This window comes from Staurois parvus, unplaced genomic scaffold, assembly GCF_062004578.1.
Source record: "Staurois parvus isolate SC_StPar_1 unplaced genomic scaffold, SC_StPar_1.0 ptg001946l, whole genome shotgun sequence".
NCBI lineage: Eukaryota > Metazoa > Chordata > Amphibia > Anura > Ranidae > Staurois > Staurois parvus.
Window position 1 is genome coordinate 30,633 of NW_028319742.1, and position 19,292 is coordinate 49,924.

General features: G+C 48.1%; 1 protein-coding gene across 1 annotated transcript in view; it reads right to left on the reverse strand.

Annotated features, from left to right (window-relative positions):
- LOC149433173 (phosphofurin acidic cluster sorting protein 1-like) overlaps window positions 1-18,965 on the reverse strand; it is a 40,283-nt gene extending 21,318 nt beyond the window's left edge. Inside the window, exons 1-4 of the mRNA XM_089664562.1 lie at window positions 18,817-18,965; window positions 17,591-17,701; window positions 16,283-16,385; window positions 8,975-9,007 (exon numbers count right to left, since the gene is read on the reverse strand). Of these exons, the coding sequence (XP_089520688.1) occupies window positions 8,975-9,007; window positions 16,283-16,385; window positions 17,591-17,701; window positions 18,817-18,952 (383 nt within the window). The 5' untranslated portion in view covers window positions 18,953-18,965. The remainder of the gene's footprint in view (window positions 1-8,974; window positions 9,008-16,282; window positions 16,386-17,590; window positions 17,702-18,816) is intronic.
- Window positions 18,966-19,292: the final 327 nt, after the last annotated feature.

Below are 19,292 nucleotides of genomic sequence, written 5' to 3' on the forward strand. Positions count from 1 at the left end.
GGAAAAATGAGAGAAGAGGACATAGAGGAGATGACACAATGAGAGACAGAGAAGGTGATGGAAGACACGTGAATTAACATGGAGGGAAAGGGAGGAGGAAAAATGGATAACAGCAGATATGGTGAAGGGACGATGGAGAAGGATACATGACTAATAGGAGAAAGGTTGTGAGAAGAGGAAGACAATGGGATAACAGAATGTGAGATGGAAGAAGAGGAGATGGAGAAGAATGCATTGATAAAAAGAGGAGAGGAGGATACATGGATGATCAAAGGAGAGGAGGAAGATGGAGAGAATACATGAATAATTGGATGAGGATGAAAGATAGGAGATGGAGGAACACTTGTGAATAGAAAACGAGGTGAAAGAAGAGGAGATGGAAGAGGACACATGAATAATACGAGTAGTGGGAGTAAAGAAAACAGAGGAGGAAAAATAGGATATAAGATGAAGAATAGGAGAAGGAGAGTACATGGGTTATAGGAGGAGAGGTGGAAGAAAAAGTCATGGAAGGAGAAGACATGAAACAAGAACAGATAGAGGAGAAAGCGTGAACAGCAAACAAGAGATGGGAAAAAGGTGATGGAGTAGAAGAGATGGTAGTAGCAGAAATGGTGGAAGAAAGGGGATGGAACACATGAGAAATAAGAGTAGAGGAGGATGACACATGGATAATGGAGAACACATGGATAGTAGGAAAAGAGATGGTGGGGAAGGAGATTGGGGAGCACACATAAATAATAGGAGAAGAGGAGATGAAGGAGGATACATGGATTAGATGAGAGGTGGGAGAAGAAGAAAAAGAGGAGAACCATGAATACTTGGAGAAGAAGAGCGAGCAGAGGAGATGGAGGAGCACACATAACTAGAGGAGAAATGGGAGAAGAAGAGATAGAAGAGAACATTAACAGGAGATGCAGCAGAAGAGGAACTGAAGGAGAAGAGAGAATGGAAGACAATAAAATAAAATAGTATAGTAACTATTAGAATGTACAAACTGTTTACGAGGAATTCTGAAGCAAGCAAGCATAGAACAAGTAGCAGAAACATTGCTAATGGAAGAGTCAGGGTCCTCTGGTGAAAATGGTGGTCACTCAGATGTCATCCCACCCATGATGGAGATAAAGGGCCTACCAGGGAATTTGTTCTCAGCAGAGGACCAAGGCTTAGCTTTGCGGAATTGGTAGGTGAATGGAAAATCCTGTGAATTCTTTGCATGTTTCTACACTTCCCCACACATGGCATGAACATGTCACCTGATCTTCATCTACATCATGATAAGACGGACATATCTATTAAACACCCTCAAGGTGGTATATTGCCATATCTGTATTCATGAAGGACAGTTGTCAATAGGGAACGTATGGGTACCTTTCTATTCAGGTAGGGGCAGATCTCCCATTATTGGTGTTAGCCCTGATGAAAAACCATCCCTTCTGATGGGAGATGGAGGACATTACGGAACACAGGCCTAGTCTATTCCAAGTGTAATTTGGGGATCTGTGTCTGGCCAGCCAGCTGTATATTGCACCACAGAATTTGAATGGGACTGCAGAAAACAGAACCCATTATTCACATATAAAGGATATATATCAGAGACAGGTGATCAAGAGAACATCAGATTGCTTCAGGGGATGAGGAAGGTAAGTTGGAACAAACTGGATCATGCTTTATTGGGGTTCTTTGCCTTCCAATGAATGAACAGTGTGCATAGAATGCTAAATATGGAGGGTTTCTATTGGGCAAACTCGACGTGTCTTTTTTCAACCTTTGTTTTTATGAAGTCAGAGCTGTGACATGACTTTTCTAAAATATGGAAATACTTGTGATCAACACTGTGTAGCTGGTCCATTCCTCGGATGGTTGTCATTATGAACGACCTAACGTCTTGAGTTCTAGACCTCAGATGTCCTCGGATTGTGGAATATCTTTGTACTTCTCTGACTTCATTGGCCTATCAGTCATGCTGCTTTGAGACCCCATTATGCGCCCTCCAGCATTCTCCATGGCTGGGTTGAGGTTATGGTTTTGGTGAACATAACAACCTATACACCTACCACAATAATGTATGTTCGTGTCATCATTGCTCTGGAACATTCACATCATATTTCCTTTACTCTACAGTAATATTCAATTCTTAGGCCTAGTACACATGGTGTCCAGCTTGTGTGTAAAGCCAGCTTCAACCAATCATATGCAAAGCTTCCAGCTGCTTCATTGAAGCCTTTGTAGCTCCTTCAGCTCACTAAGAAGATGCTAAGCACACATCTTAAAGTGACCCTGTCAGGTGCCGATTCACCACCAATGCTATTCAACTTCTCAGGCTGCCTGCTGTGGTTTCTCCTGCCGACCCCTAGTACTGGTAATAATGATGTAGGGGCGGGAGAAACCACAGTAGCCAATGGAGGAACCCTCCATTCCACACAGTCAGAAGTGAAGAATAGCTATGGTGCCGAAAGCTGCTACAGAGTGAAGTTTCTGCAAATGGACCGCAGAAAAGGTAAGTCTAATTCTGCTTCCACCACAAAGTACTGCCAGGGTAATGATGGTGACCGCCTGACAGGGTCACCTCACTGAGTGGGTATCACTTTACCACTTCTATGAAAAGAGGTCATTGATGACTAGAACAGGACAAATTCAGCAGCATTCGTATTCCGTGGTCATGTTGACCTAAACTCAACAATGAATTGCCTATCAAAATGATTGTTAAAGACGAATATGTCTTATATTTGAATGTTTTTATTGAACCTTAATCTGTTTTTATATTTATTAAAAGGATGAAAATTGTAAAAAAAAAAAAAAGTGTTTTATTATCCTGGAGGTTCCTATATCTTCCCTACGAATGGCTCCATAAGTTTGGTAAATATATAGAAATTGTATCTGCTGTATATGTGCCGTTCACTGGAACTGTGGTCATTGCTGTAATTCAGGAGAATGCGGGGTCCGGGGAGAGTGGATATAGTGAATGCGGGGTCCGGGGAGAGCGGATATAGTGAATGCGGGGTCCGGGGAGAGCGGATATAGTGAATGCGGGGTCCGGGGAGAGCGGATATAGTGAATGCGGGGTCCGGGGAGAGCGGATATAGTGAATGCGGGGTCCGGGGAGAGCGGATATAGTGAATGCGGGGTCCGGAGAGAGCGGATACAGTGAATGCGGGGTCCGGGGAGAGTGGATATAGTGAATGCGGGGTCCGGGGAGAGTGGATATAGGGAATGCGGGGTCCGGGGAGAGGAGATATAGTGAATGCGGGGTCCGGGGAGAGCGGATATAGTGAATGCGGGGTCCGGGGAGAGCGGATATAGTGAATGCGGGGTCCGGGGAGAGCGGATATAGTGAATGCGGGGTCCGGGGAGAGCGGATATAGTGAATGCGGGGTCCGGGGAGAGCGGATATAGTGAATGCGGGGTCCGGGGAGAGTGGATATAGTGAATGCGGGGTCCGGGGAGAGTGGATATAGGGAATGCGGGGTCCGGGGAGAGCGGATATAGTGAATGTGGGGTCCGGGGAGAGCGGATATAGGGAATGCGGGGTCCGGGGAGAGCGGATATAGCGAATGCGGGGTCCGGGGAGAGCGGATATAATGAATGCGGGGTCCATGGAGAGTGGATATATTGAATGCGGGGTCCGGGGAGAGCGGATATAGGGAATGCGGGGTCCGGGGAGAGCGGATACAGTGAATGCGGGGTCCGGGGAGAGCGGGTACAGTGAATGCGGGGTCCGGGGAGAGCGGGTACAGTGAATGCGGGGTCCGGGGAGAGCGGATACAGTGAATGCGGGGTCCGGGGAGAGCGGATACAGTGAATGCGGGGTCCGGGGAGAGCGGGTACAGTGAATGCGGGGTCCGGGGAGAGAGGGTACAGTGAATGCGGGGTCCGGGGAGAGAGGGTACAGTGAATGCGGGGTCCGGGGAGAGAGGGTACAGTGAATGCGGGGTCCGGGGAGAGCGGGTACAGTGAATGCGGGGTCCGGGGAGAGCGGGTACAGTGAATGCGGGGTCCGGGGAGAGCGGGTACAGTGAATGCGGGGTCCGGGGAGAGCGGGTACAGTGAATGCGGGGTCCAGGGTTTAGTAACACTTTAAGTGAACCTGACCAATCCCCAGGCAGGGGGCATGGCATGGGGTCAGGACAGCCCTTAAGTATGATTGAGCCTCTGCTCAGCAGCAGGAGAATTTGAGTGGACAATGTGAGAAAGGCTGAGATGTAGGAACCTGGGAGGGGGCCTGCTGGGAAGGGGCGTTTCAACAATCCGGGACCTGGAAAGGAGGATTACTTAGCCTCCCCAATCCTCGGAAGGAGGACCACCTGTGGAGCCAGGGAAAGAGCCAGCCGACCAGAAGGCCCGAAGGCAGCCACCAACCCAGCCAGCTCACAGGAAAACAAGTGAGCAATCCTACACCCTCTGGGCCAGTTAAGGGGGGAGGGTATTCTGATGGGAAACCTGACTGGCTCCATACCTGGAACGTTGACCCTATCAAGTAGCAGCCACTGGATACCCTTGCCCAGGGATTCATCCAGACAGGTAAAGAGGAGGATGTATCTGGGGTCTGGGGTGGTACACCAGGAGAGGCTGAAGAGCTCTCCTAGAAGAGAAGTTCTATCCTTGAACTTGTACATAGTTGCTAAGAAGTCCTCAGTTTACTGTTCCTTACTCCATCCAAGTTCAATACCTCTAATAAAACCTAAAAATTAAGCTCAAGGACTGTTTACGGTCTCCCGAATGCAAGTCTGTGGAAAATCAGGTTGCCTGGCTGTGCAGGACTATAGGGGGACCCAAATCTTCAGCAACTAAGGGGTTAGTGCTACACTATGATACTTTAGTGTGTGGGAGCAGGCACACGGGGGCACAGGTGAGTTATTGGTCATGGGCCCCACTTTTTCTCCTTCAACTCCCTCCTTTTCCTCAAATTTAAGATTCCTGGTGCCCTTTATTGATCCTCTATATGATGGGCTGCCCTCCATACTTGGTCACTTGATTGGGTCATCTCTGGTCCAACTCCTAAGTCTTCATGGTTTCATCTACTTTTTGGTTGTCTGGGTTGTGATGGACAATGATCACCGAATGATGGAAGGTTGGGGGCCACGTGTTATGTATTTGGAGGGTTCCCATACATGTCATCAGGCACTGGACACCATGTTGTTATGGAAATGTGATGTATGTAGGGCCATATGACACGGTTCTTTGTTTTCCTTGACTCTGTATTGGTTGTACCTCAATAAAACCTTAAAACGAAAGTGGATTTTAATCGCAAATTGCCTGAAATAGTGTACAGTCAACTGATTAGTCAAACGCTCATCAAAAGCAATCTGGGACATCCTCAGACGCGTCACATTGCCAACTCTGAGCAGGCGGCATGCTGCAGATACTTTTGTTGGCCATCACTTCCATATCCAAGCCCCACCACTGGCCAGAGACTCTTGGGCTTTGTACTGCCACGGCACCCTCAGATTGCTTTTGATCAGTGCTTGGTGAATCACTACCATTCATTTCCACTGTTGTTGCACAAAGTGTGTCTTTGCTCTGCTGTCTCCACCTCTGCCCTGGCTCTGTTCATGCCTTCACTAGAGATTTTCTTCTCTCTCCAAAACCAGCATCCCAAAATCATAGAATTTAGTAATATTCACTGAAATGGTACAATTTGCACTCAGTTGGAGATAAAGGGGTTAGACAAAAAAATGGAAACACTCCATGGTTTGCAAGTGTGAAAGTGACACCATGTTTGGCGGTAAAAGCGGAAGTGATGTAGCATTCTTTTGTTTCCGCTGTGCGATGAGACACCTAGCTAATAGGTGGGAAGCCTCACTGTCCTCATTCGCTGCGTACGCTGCTAGTAATACGGAGTCGTGTCAGAGCTTACTGAGCTTCAAAGACAGCAAATTGTTGGTGCCGCTTAGCTGGTGCCTCTGTGACTGAAGTCGCTGATTTGCCGTGTGGTGAGGTTCAGTATCAAATGTTGTGGCGGCATATACAGTTTCCGGGAAAACACCATTTGATAAGCATAAGCGCGGTCCACATGGTCACCTGACCAATAGAGACAAAAGGACATGGTACAGGATTGTGACCCAGAATAAAAAAAAAAAAACAACAAAAGTGACTGCACAGCTCAATCTCAGTCTTCACGGGACTTCACAGCTCTGCAGTCACCTTTACAGCGGTTGCTTACTTATTTCGGGTCACAATCCGAGTCCAGGAGTCCTAGTTCAAACTTCAAAATCACGAGCCCCTAGGTGGAAGAGACTTCACAAAAATGTAACAAACTGCAATATTGGTACACCAGAAAATATGGCCTTAGGAACAAGCTCTCCTCCAATCAGATCCAAATATCTCTAAGATCTCTTCGATTCAGACATAAGAATCTTTCAAAGATCTACAATCAGACACAAGGATCCTCACAAGCTCTACTCCAACCAGACCCAAGGATTTCCAAGATCTCCTCCAGTCAGAGACAAGGATCTTTAGAAGATCTCCTACAATCAGACACAAGGATCCTCACAAGCTCTACTCCAACCAGACCCAAGGATTTCCAAGATCTCCTCCAGTCAGAGACAAGGATCTTTAGAAGATCTCCTACAATCAGACACAAGGATCCTCACAAGCTCTACTCCAACCAGACCCAAGGATCTCCAAGATCTCCTCCAGTCAGAGACAAGGATCTTTAGAAGATCTCCTACAATCAGACACAAGGATCCTCACAAGCTCTACTCCAACCAGACCCAAGGATCTCCAAGATCTCCTCCAGTCAGAGACAAGGATCTTTAGAAGATCTCCTACAATCAGACACAAGCATCCTCGCAAGCTCTACTCCAACCAGACCCAAGGATCTCCAAGATCTCCTCCGGTCAGAGACAAGGATCTGTAGAAGATCTCCTACAATCAGACACAAGGATCCTCACAAGCTCTACTCCAACCAGACCCAAGGATTTCCAAGATCTCTTCCGGTCAGAGACAAGGATCTTTAGAAGATCTCCTACAATCAGACACAAGGATCCTCACAAGCTCTACTCCAACCAGACCCAAGGATTTCCAAGATCTCTTCCGGTCAGAGACAAGGATCTTTAGAAGATCTCCTCCAGCCAGACACAATGATCTACACAAGATCTCTTCTAATTAGACACATGGATTTTCAGAAGCTCTCCTCTAGTCATGCACATCGATCCACAGAGGATATCCTCCAATCAAACATTGGAATCTTTACAAGATCCCAGAAGAGATAGATGACACAGAGACACTATGGGGGAGATTTATAAAACTGGAGAGTGTGAAATCTGGTGCAGCTGTGCATTGTAGCCAATCGACTGCCTACTTCAGCTTGCTCAAGTAAGCTTTGACAAAAAAAAAAAAGACTGGAAGCTGATTGGTTTCTATGCAGAGCTGCACCAGATTTTGAACCCTCCAGTTTTAGTAAATCTGTCCCAGTATCTTCATGTGATAAAAATCATGAAAGTATTTAAAGTTTGATATTTAAATGGGGCAATCCTCTACTGGTGTGTCAAATGTTATGAACAGAAAATATTCCTACTCAGTTCCCCATCCCATAGCGGGAGGATTGCTTCACTATCCCGTATGAAGGTATCCGCGGGACTCCTGGGAGGGTCTAAGCAATGTGTGGAGACCCATTTTATATTCTTAGAAGGTGTGAATTTCGGACTGAGTCACTTCATTCATGGCAAAGAACTGGTCTGCCACCTTTAGAGGGTAATGAGTGGAAATGATCTACATCTTTCTATCACGTATAAATGAGGGATTTCCTTGATGGGAACTATTTCTGGAAGATCTACAGATAACTCACTGGGAGGAGACAGAGTGATGAGGATGTTAGGAAGGGGTAGCATTGGTGGAGGGATGCAGGATGCCAACAGCTGACAACATCGACTCCATAAATCGGAACTTCCCAGACAGAAGACAGAGGTCACCAGTATGCGGAAGAAAGGGACACAGGACTGGTAAATGAAGGCTGTAACAACCTAAAAAATTAGAGGGGAAGGCTTCCATGGTCCAAAAAAAGAGTGAAAAAGACTGACCCTGAAAACCAAAAAAGCAGCAACTAAGACCAATCAGTGTTACAATGACACCATCCCGGAAAAAAACAACTCTGCTAAAGGTAAAAAATTCACACCCCAAATAGGATAAAGTAGGGAAGGATGAACCAGTCTGCCAGGTTCTTGTTACAGGAGAGATCTCCCTTCACTTCCTGCTTTTAGGTCAGAAGGTCTCAGGACACAAAATGAGGGGGAATCCCTCTAAAGCAAGGATTCTTTTATGAATGGGGTGGGAAAGGGTTTTCATTGGTGTCTGTGTCTTCCTCTCTTTGAGATTGCTGTCCCCTCCAGGGGAGAATAAATCTCCCCATGGGGTCCTTGACAGAGGTCCACACCTTTCCCCCTCCATCCATAGGAAATCAGACACATGCCTGGAGATGGATTTAATCGGAGTTTATATCTGTGGACTGAATTCAGCAAACCCCCACAAGTGTCTCTGGTCACTCCTACAACTCATCATCTACCCTTTTCATTCTATTTTAGGGGCAGCAATGAGCCCCCCGTGTTCAGACGTGGAAATAGTTGATTTTTACGTGGCTCAGTGACTGCTGTGCTGGGATATCAGTGTTTTCTACACTCTATGGAATGCTTGATATTAAAAAGCTTTTTATTCTCTGAGTTCTTCAGACTGAATCTTCTTCTGATAGTGAACTCGGTAGGTGTCCTGTCTCTATGTTTGTAGGAATGTGTTCCTGTCTCGGAGGCTTGGAGGACAGTGCTGGCTCAGGGTCTACTTCTCTGCCTCAAGGATGTAATGGTGTAGAAGCTGCCGGGACTGAAATACTGACTTTCCCAGAAAGATCCACGGGAAGGCTGGGACCATTGTATGCTTTTGATGTAGCAGGAAATTGACATTTAGGGTAAGAAGTTCACAGACACAAAAGGTTAGACATGAAGTTCCGATAAGAAACACAGAAGAAACAAAACCAGGGTACCTGGTATAAAAATCAAAGTACAGACTTCTTTTCCTGGACAGCCAGAAAACATAAAAGGAGCATTATACAAAAACTGCTGTGTGATTAGTGAAGATTCCAGAGAAGAGCACAGACACCCAAATACGGGAAGAGACATCAACTCTTATCAAGATCTGCCATTGACATCAAATTATGCTGGCCATGGTGATACTGGTCATGGTAATAGTAATGATATCAACACAAAACACCACAACTACTACCAAATCCCCAAACAAAATCTCATGGAATGTGAATTTTATTCCCATGAAACTAGAACACCCGAGGAACAAGATTGTGAGATACACCCAGAAAAATCCATGACTTCCTCCAAACCCCATCCATACGTGTGACCCTAATTCTTATACTACGTTAATTTCTTGTGAATCTATGAAAACCCATCAAGGAAAGATGTTCGTGGACCAGCCCAGCCAGATCTAGCGGGATAAGGCAACAATACCACATCCTCAGAGAAGACATCTCAGAGGAAACCAACGTAGTCTCTGAAAACCCTGCCTGATCTCTCGTTTCCTGAAGATGAATCGGTACTGGCAGCGTGTGGCCACCATTGCTCCTTCCTGCACAGACAAGTATAACTGGGCAATCTGAACGCTCATGTTTATATGCAAACCTAGGAAGGACAGATCCCACAATAGTTGGATATCACCTGCAAAGCTGACCATTCTCTTGGACCTTCATCCACCTTTGAAGGGGAACTGTAATTGATTATATTTAATCTATATGTTCATAAATGTCCATTTATATAGCTTGTTTGAGGCTCCATGATCTGGCTGAATGTCCAGACTGAGCCATCTTTTCCCTCATTCCCAGAGGACCAAAAAGGATGAAAACATCTGACAAGGATCCTTAAACTCGATTGGCTGGCTTCAAAGAAGAATATATAATACTTGTATGGAATGCTTTATATTTACCTGACTAAAAAAAGTCAGAAAGTATGTCCCCACCCAGAATACATTTCTTTTACGTCTATACTACTGTAACTGTATTCTTTGTACTAGCCAAGTGACTCTACAATGAAGGCTCTTCTACTCACAACCCAACAAAGGTCAGAATACAGCTCATGGCATCATGGGAAATGTCAAGAGATGGAGAGAAGAGAATGGAGACGTGTAGCCCAGATTAGGGCTCCTATCGTTCTGTCAATGTTGTGCTCTGCATTAGGACTTCTATGGATGGCCATTCCCCATACAAGTCAAAGAGAGTGCAAAATCGGGTGGATGGAACTTAGAAGGAGCTCAAAGTGTACCTGTCACTGAATGGATCTCATAGGCGTCTAGAGGTGACCTCAAATACAAAAAGAAATGCACCTGAAATCCTGAACCTGTGCACTCCTCATACATCCAGCCAAACATCCCTAGGATAAGGGCTAGGTGGTTAGTCCCAATCCGTTATCCATTGATTGCCTCTCTAGGAGGAGAGTCAGTGATTGGCAACATGGCTTCCATGAGCACATGATGTTCACTGATAATGGCAGTATAACCCTGTACCAGCCCTGTCCTGCACAGGTTCCTCCAGGCCCATCCTCTAATACCAGTGCCAGGGCACTGGCATGTACAACTGGCTGGGGATATTGAACATGTTTATACCATGACTATTCTGCAGAATGATTGAATGGAAGTCAAACCTTCCAAATGCCATTTTGTGTCTTTGACTCTTCAGAGGGCTTCAAATAACTTCTTTCAACTGGCCAACCCATGGATTAACAAGCTATAAAGTATCGTAATCCTGATATTTCCACCCAATCCCATTCACTAGTTAGGTGGATTACCGACCAGCATCGGCTCTTCTGGAAGACTACAGATCTTCTTCTACACCTACAGATCTTATGGTAGAGTACCCTTTCCACACCTTGAGAAAGCGGACAAAAAATTTCCAGCTACATCATTTCTATCTGATGACCTGAAAGCCGTGATTGGCCGTTTCTCAATGTCAATCAGTTCTCCCTTTGCGGAGTTCCTCCGCATTCCTTACTCTTGTCCTCCCCACTCTCTTTCATTTCTCCTCTTCTAAAAGGCCATTTTGTTTAAAGTTCCATCCCAAACTGGACACCACTCCCCAGACAAGGTCACACTTTCTGTTTACAGAGCAGATAGGCAGATAAACATGTCTCCATCTATCTGATCCTTTCCATACCTCTGGGCCAAGACCGCCACCAGAAAATCCCTGGAGGAAGTTCTAATATTTCAAGGATGAGCAGAGAAGCCTCCATGTGAGCAGTAAGGCAACTCCTGAGAAGACGATGACTGAACACATCATCAGGAAGGTATTACAGTTGTGTTGAAAATACTAGCCGTCAGACATCACTAACCGGATCAATCACTGTTTTTGGTGGAAATGATATTTCTACATGGCAGATAATTTCCTAGCAGGTGTAGTAGAGTCATAGAAATCCAACAGACCCAACAGTCATGACATGCATGCTGCTGATTCTGTGTCATTGAATCACTCATTGAAAGTGGCGTGTTCAAAATAATAGCCGTGTGGAGTTCTATTAGTGAGGTCATTCATTCTTTGATAAACAGGCGGCAATTATTGCCCTTATTTAAGGAAGGAAGGCAGCAAATGTTGGACATGCTGGTTACAGTGCATTTCTCTCTGAAATTCTGAGGAAAATGGGTCGTTCCAGACATTGTTCAGAAGAACAGCGTACCTTGATTAAAAAGTTGATTGGAGAGGGGAAAACATATAAAGAAGTGCAGAAAATGATCGGCTGCTCAGCTAAAATGATGGCAAATGCTTTAAAATGGCAACCAAAACCTGAAAGACGTGGAAGAAAGCGAAAAACTACCATTGGAATGGATAGAAGAATAGCCAACATGGGGCGGACTCAGCCAACAATCAGCTCCAGGAAGATGAAAGAAGGTGTGACGTTCCCTGTGAGGACTCAGCCAACAATCAGCTCCAGGAAGATGAAAGAAGGTGTGACGTTCCCTGTGAGGACTGTTACAATTAGAAGATGCCTATGTGAAGCCAAGCTATCTGCAAGAAGTCCCCGCAAAGTCCCACTGTTGGGAAAAAGACGTGTGCTGAAGAGGTTACAATCTGCCAAAGAGCACATTGACCGGCCTAAAGAGAAATGGCGCAACATTTTGTGGACTGATGGAAGTAAGATTGTTCTTTTTGGGTCTAGTGGGCGGAGACAGTTTGTCAGACGACCCCCAAACACTGAATTCAAGCCACAGTACACTGTGAAGACCGTGAAGCATGGTGGTGCAAGCATCATGATATGGGGATGTTTCTCATACTACGGTGTTGGACCTATTTATCGCATACCAGGGATCATGGATCAGTTTGAATCCATCAGAATACTTGAAGAGGTCATGCTGCCTTATGCTGAAGAGGAAATGCCCTTGAAATGGGGGTTCCAACAAGACAACGACCCCAAACACACCAGTAAACGTACAACATCTTGGTTCCAGACCAACAAGATGGACGTTATGGAGTGGCCAGCCCAATCCCCGGATCTTCATCCAATAGAAAACTTGTGGGGTGACATCAAAAATGCCGTTTCTGAGGCCAAACCAAGAAATAGAGAAGAAGTGTGGAATGTGGTCCAATCATCCTGGGCTGGAATACCTGATCACAGGGGCCAGAAGTTGGGGGACTCCATGCAACACAGATGTACAGCAGTTCTCAGAAACAGTGCGACTACAACCAAATATTCATGAAGTCATTCAAAGGAAAGCAAAATCTTCAAACATTTCTCAGTTTATATAGTGAATGTTGGAGTTTGTAAAGAAGAATACAAACACGGCCATTTTTTTGAACCGTCTAATATTCACTTTTCTTCCATTTTTTTTAGAGGAACAACACAAATTTGGTGTATTTTTCTTCATGTTGTGATTTGGAATAGAATGTGTCGTGTTCCCAATGCATTTGTGTGGATGGAAATAAAAGGATTAGAAGGATTTGCAGCTTCAGTCACTTTTATCATCACACGGATATTATTTTGAACACAACTGTATATGGGAGAGGAACCATCTCAATGTGTAGAATATATTTGATGTGTAGAAGGTTCTCCTCACCTTGGAAGCTGGCTGGATATGAACAGGCTTGTAGTATGGAGCTTGAGCTTGCTCCTTCCAGCAGGTACACAAGTATGGATTGTTGATGATGGTCCAAGAAGACCAGTCCTGATCTAACATCAATAAGGTCATTACAGGCAGAACATATTGTAGCCGAACGTCAAACCTTTATTCAACGCGTTTTGGATTGGCCCCCTTTCCTTTACCAGGTAACACAATTACAGCAGCTTCCATTGCAGAAGGAGCAAAATGGAATTTTGAAAATCAGAAGTCCATGTTCTGCCTGCATCATACTTGCCGTTATTGAGATTCTACCAGGACCAGTCCTATCGGACCGCTATTCACAAACCACACTGCCGAACCTTCCAGCAGGAGCAAGTTCCAGCTCCATACTACACGCCTAATACGTGTACAACCAGCCACCTTCCAAGGCGAGGAGGACCTTCTACACATCCAATGATCATATAGAGAGGGTACTCTTGGAAGCGCTCTCCATTATATGTTCTTCTAGACCTTTTCTGCTCCATATAGAAGCTTCCATTGCACCAAGGAGATGCTATGAGAATGCAGGTCAGTGACCTTCTGCTCCCTCACTGGGTATGAGGTGCCTGTTTATTATATGTATTGAGCACAGCAGAAGGACTTCTCCACCCCACAGACCTGCAGGTCGTCCTCCCATCTCTGAGGTCACAGGGACATGGCGCTCCAATGGACTCTGACACCAGACAAATATGAGCGCTACTATTTCTGACACTTCATTCTGAGCCTGGCATCACCCACTGACCTGGAGCAGTCATGCAGCCAGTGAAGTCTGAACTGCTTTCCCCCACACTTGTTCTAGTTCAGTGAATCATGAGGCGGTGAAGTAAGGATGAGAATGACAGCCATGGAACAAGAGTGATGCCATAGTGATGTCACTGGAGCCACAGCTGACCTTTCACCTTCCCAGCCTGGGTACAGGAACTATTTCCAAAGCAAATGTTTCCCTCCAGCACTGATGTGACACACCCCGCCCTTGCAGAGCCAGGAAATCATTTCCAGATATGAGCTCTGTAGGAGGAAGTAATTAACCTGGACCCAGTATGGCCATGGAGCCCCGCAGCACACAGTGTCTGTATAATGGACGGTCTCCTAGGTAACAATGACCTCAAACCTCACCTCATCCTCCTATAGCAAGATCAGAACTGCAAATAATTGTGACCTCCTAAAATCTCCTCCACAAACCTAAACCTCTGCCTATCTGAACCCAATCCATACCTCTGCGTCCTCTACACATCCCCATCTTTCCTCCCCGGGACCCCATCCGTACCTCATGTCCTCCACACCTCAAATCCTCCATCCTAGGTACCCCAACCTTACCTCCCCATCCTTAAACATCTCCATCCTCTACCCCCTGTACCCCGTCCTTCAATCCTGTCCACGCATCAAATTCTGTCCCCCATGCTTACCTCTCCATCCTTCAAACATCCCCAACCTCTGTCCCCCATACCCCATTCTTAGCTCCCATCCTTCAAACATCCCCAACCTCTGTCCCCCATACCCCATTCTTAGCTCCCATCCTTTAAACATCCCCAACCTCTGTCCCCCATACCCCATTCTTACCTCCCATCCTTCACACACCTCCATCTTCTGCCCCCCCCCATACCACATTCTTTTCTCCCTGTCCTTCACACATTTCCATCCTCTGTCCCACGTATCCCATCCTTACCTCCCATCCTCCACACACCTCCATCCTCTGTCCCCGTACCTCATCCTTACCTCCCATCCTCTGCCCCCCCGTACCCCATCCTTACCTCACATCCTCCACACACCTCCATCCTCTGTCCCCCCGTACCCCATCCTTACCTCCTGTACTCCACACACCTCCATCCTCTGTCCCCGTACCCCATCCTTACCTCCCGTCCTCCGTCCCCCCCATACCGCATCCTTACCTCCCATCCCCCACACCCCCCCATACCCCATCCTTACCTCCCATCCTCCACACACTTCCATCCTCTGTCCCCCATACCCCATCCTTACCTCCCATCCTCCACACACCTCCATCCTCTGTCCCCGTACCCCATCCTTACCTCCCATCCTCTGCCCCCCCCCGTACCCCATCCTTACCTCACATCCTCCACACACCTCCATCCTCTGTCCCCCCGTACCCCATCCTTACCTCCTGTCCCTGTATTCCATCCTTACCTCCCATCCTCCACACAACTCCATCCTCTGTCCTCCATCCTTACCTTCCCATCCTCCACACTCCTCCATCCTCTGTCCCCCATACCCCATCCTTAGCTCCCATCCTCCACACACCTCCATCCTCTGTCCTCCATCCTTACCTCCCGTCCTCCACACACCTCCATCCTCTGTCCCCCATACCTCATCCTTTCCTCCCATCCTCCACACACCTCCATCCTCTGTCCCCCATACCTCATCCTTTCCTCCCATCCTCCACACACCTCCATCCTCTGTCCCCCATACCCCATCCTTTCCTCCCATCCTCCACACACCTCCATCCTCTGTCCCCCATACCCCATCCTTTCCTCCCATCCTCCACACACCTCCATCCTCTGTCCCCCATACCCCATCCTTTCCTCCCATCCTCCACACACCTCCATCCTCTGTCCCCCATACCCCATCCTTTCCTCCCATCCTCCACACACCTCCATCCTCTGTCCCCCATACCCCATCCTTTCCTCCCATCCTCCACACACCTCCATCCTCTCCTCTGTCCCTCATACCCCATCCTTTCCTCCCATCCTCCACACACCTCCATCCCTTCATGCATCCACATCCCCTGTTCACCCTACTATTCCCTCCACACACCCTCATTCTCCGGCCATTCTTATTTTTCCATTTTCAGCCTTCTATTCTATACTTGTCCACATCTGTAAACTATACCCCATCTTCTGCTACCCATACCCCACCCTCTGTACACCATCATCCTCTCCTCTATCCATCATACCTTGTCCTCCAAATCTCTCATTTTTGGCTCCCCTTTAATCTGCAGAGGATATATTTCCTTTTCCTCCCACTCTCTACTCACCTGCACCCACACCCTCCACACCCCCCATCTCCTACACAGCTCCCATCATTTGAATCCCTCATCCTCTACTCCTCTCACCCCCCTATACTCTGCACAGCCCAGAATCTACACAATCACTGCTGCCCCCCCCCCCATCCCCACACATTGTACAATGGAGTCCAAGAAGACGGTAATGGGAGAACCTTGTACAGAGATGTTTGCTATACTCAGCCTTACCTCCGCTGTCTGTAGGTCAGCATGGCTTCAGATATATAAAGCTGGTGTGACTGAGAGGCCCCAGCAATGTATTGTGCCACCCGTCCTGCCACATCAAGGCGATCTGCGAGGGACAAAAAATCCAAGATGGATGATATACTCTGCACAGGCCTCCTATGACCCCTCAAACGTTTCTCCTCTAATTCACTTATTTACTCTAGGCACTCCATATCAGTTCACCTTCTCTTCCCCAACCACGTCCAGCACTAGTAATCTCTACCTCTTCTTCCCCAATCACACCATCATTGACTCCAGATCTGCCCCCCACCCACCACAAGATCAGATCCAGCTCTGCCTCTTCTACCCCCACACCATGACCTCTGCCTTCACCACCAAACCAAGCCATTGTAAGCTCCAGACTCACCTCTTCTACCCCCACACCATGACCTCTGTCTACACCACCAAGCCAGGCCATGGTCAGCTCCAGAATCCCCCCCCTCTACCCCCACACCATGACCTCTGTCTCCACCACCAAACCTAGCCATAATCATCTCCAGATCTATCTCTTCTATACCCCCCAACTGTGACCTCTGTCTCCACCACTAAACCAAGCCCTGGTCAGTTCCAGACTCACCTTTTTCTACTCCCCAAACCATGACCTCTGCCTCCACGACCAAGCCAAATGATGATCAGCTCCAGCTCTGCCCATTTCAACCCACCACACCATAACCTCTACCTCCACCACCAAGCCAAGCCATGATCAACTCCAGACTTGCCCCTTCTACCTCCACACCATGACCCCCTAACCATGCAGCACTGTCCTCTCAACCCCTTCCCTAACTATCAACTCCAGCTCTACCTCTATCTCCCTCAACCACACAAATTTGCTTCTTCTACTCCCCCCCACTCTTCTTAACTCCCCAACCAAGCCCTGCTCAACTCAAGCTCTGCCTCTTCTACCACTTCCCCAACCTACCACATCATGGTCTCATATAACCCACTCCCCAACCATGCCATAAACAGATCTCACTCTTTCTCCCACCTGATCAAATAATCTGTCTGGCTAATGTACTCCCTGATTGGACAATAAGGCACATGGGGTGTCCTGAATCACCATGCCACATCTTTGAACTCATTCATGGTTGAACAAACATTTACTAGTCTTGTCATAAACTATGAAGCTGAAATCCTCCCCACCCACAGAGGTAGCACAGTCCACACATTTCTGAACATTTCCAGGCCAGTAATTACCCCTCTGCAGCCCTATGTTAGCACTGTATACCACCCCACCACCTGAGGTCAGCCTGACCAGAAGGAGATGCAGCTCACCTGACCCAGGGGGTTCTGACTGACTGAAGACGTCTCTCCAGACCGCATCCATAAAGAGAGAGCTGTATTTACTATCCACAGACGCCAAAAAGGATGCTACCGGGTGTGGCCCTGCAATGTAGACACCAAGATATTACAGGAGAAAACCCCAGAACTACTCCTTATGAAGATCCATCTCTGCGTATTATATGGGCCCACAAAGCAGGCTTCATACACAGACCAGCCCACAGACAAAGCACAGTACAAATGGCATCATATAGTGAGCAGATTTCCTGTACAAATATTGTATACATATGTGGTGCTTGGACGAGCCAGGTGACAGAAGGAGGCGAGAGGGCCGACAGGTGGAGGCGAGAGGGCCGACAGGTGGAGGCGAGAGGGGCCGACAGGTGGAGGCGAGAGGGCCGACAGGTGGAGGCGAGAGGGCCGACAGGTGGAGGCGAGAGGATTGCGAAGTGGAAGGCGAGAGGACCGACAGGTGGAAGCGAGAGGACCGACAGGTGGAGGCGAGAGGATCGCGTAACGGAAGGAGAGAGGACCGACAGGTGGAGGCGAGAGGACCGACAGGTGGAGGCGAGAGGACCGACAGGTGGAGGCGAGAGGACCGACAGGTGGAGGCGAGAGGACCGACAGGTGGAGGCGAGAGGACCGACAGGTGGAGGCGAGAGGACCGACAGGTGGAGGCGAGAGGACCGACAGGTGGAGGCGAGAGGATCGCGTAACGGAAGGAGAGAGGACCGACAGGTGGAGGCGAGAGGATCGCGAAGTGGAAGGAGAGAGGACCGACAGGTGGAGGCGAGAGGACCGACAAGTGGAAGGAGAGAGGACCGCGAAGTGGAAGGAGAGAGGACGGACAGGTGGAGGCGAGAGGACGGACAGGTGGAGGCGAGAGGACCGACAGGTGGAGGCGAGAGGATGGACAGGTGGAGGCGAGAGGACCGACAGGTGGAGGCGAGAGGGACCGACAGGTGGAGGCGAGAGGACCCACAGGTGGAGGCGAGAGGACCGACAGGTGGAGGCGAGAGGACCGACAGGTGGAGGCGAGAGGACCGACAGGTGGAGGCGAGAGGACCGACAGGTGGAGGCGAGAGGACCGACAGGTGGAGGCGGTAGCTTGTCTGGCCTGAAGTGCACAGTAGTCTAGCACCAGCATTGTACATATGACATGTGAATATCCCGCCATGTACACGTTAGGCTGGTTTGTTCATCTTGTTGGTCGCTCTCACCTAGAGGTAAGATGAGGAATCGCAGATAGTTCAGCCAATCCGGAGTCTTCCCAGCCAGCTGCTCCACAAAGAACCGAAGAATGACACTGAGATAACTCTGATCACCGACAACCAGAACCTTCACCGCCGGCGGCATCTGAGAGTTACAGTTACAGCTGGAGAGGAAGAGAGGAGAGGATATTACTGATGTGCTCCTCCCAGAAAGGGAGAGAGGGAGGGAAGAAAGGGAAGGGAGGGGAGGGAAGGAAGAAAGGGAAGGGAGGGAAGAAAGAAAGGGAAGGGAGGGAAGAAAGAAAGGGAAGGGAGGGAAGAAAGAAAGGGAAGGGAGGGAAGAAAGAAAGGGAGGGAAGAAAAGAAAGGGAAGGGAGGAAAGCAATGGAAGGGAGGGAGGGAGGGGAGGGGAGGGAAGGGAAGGGGAGGGGAGGGAGGGAAGGGGAGGGGAGGGAGGGAGGGAGGGGAGGGGAGGGGAGGGGAGG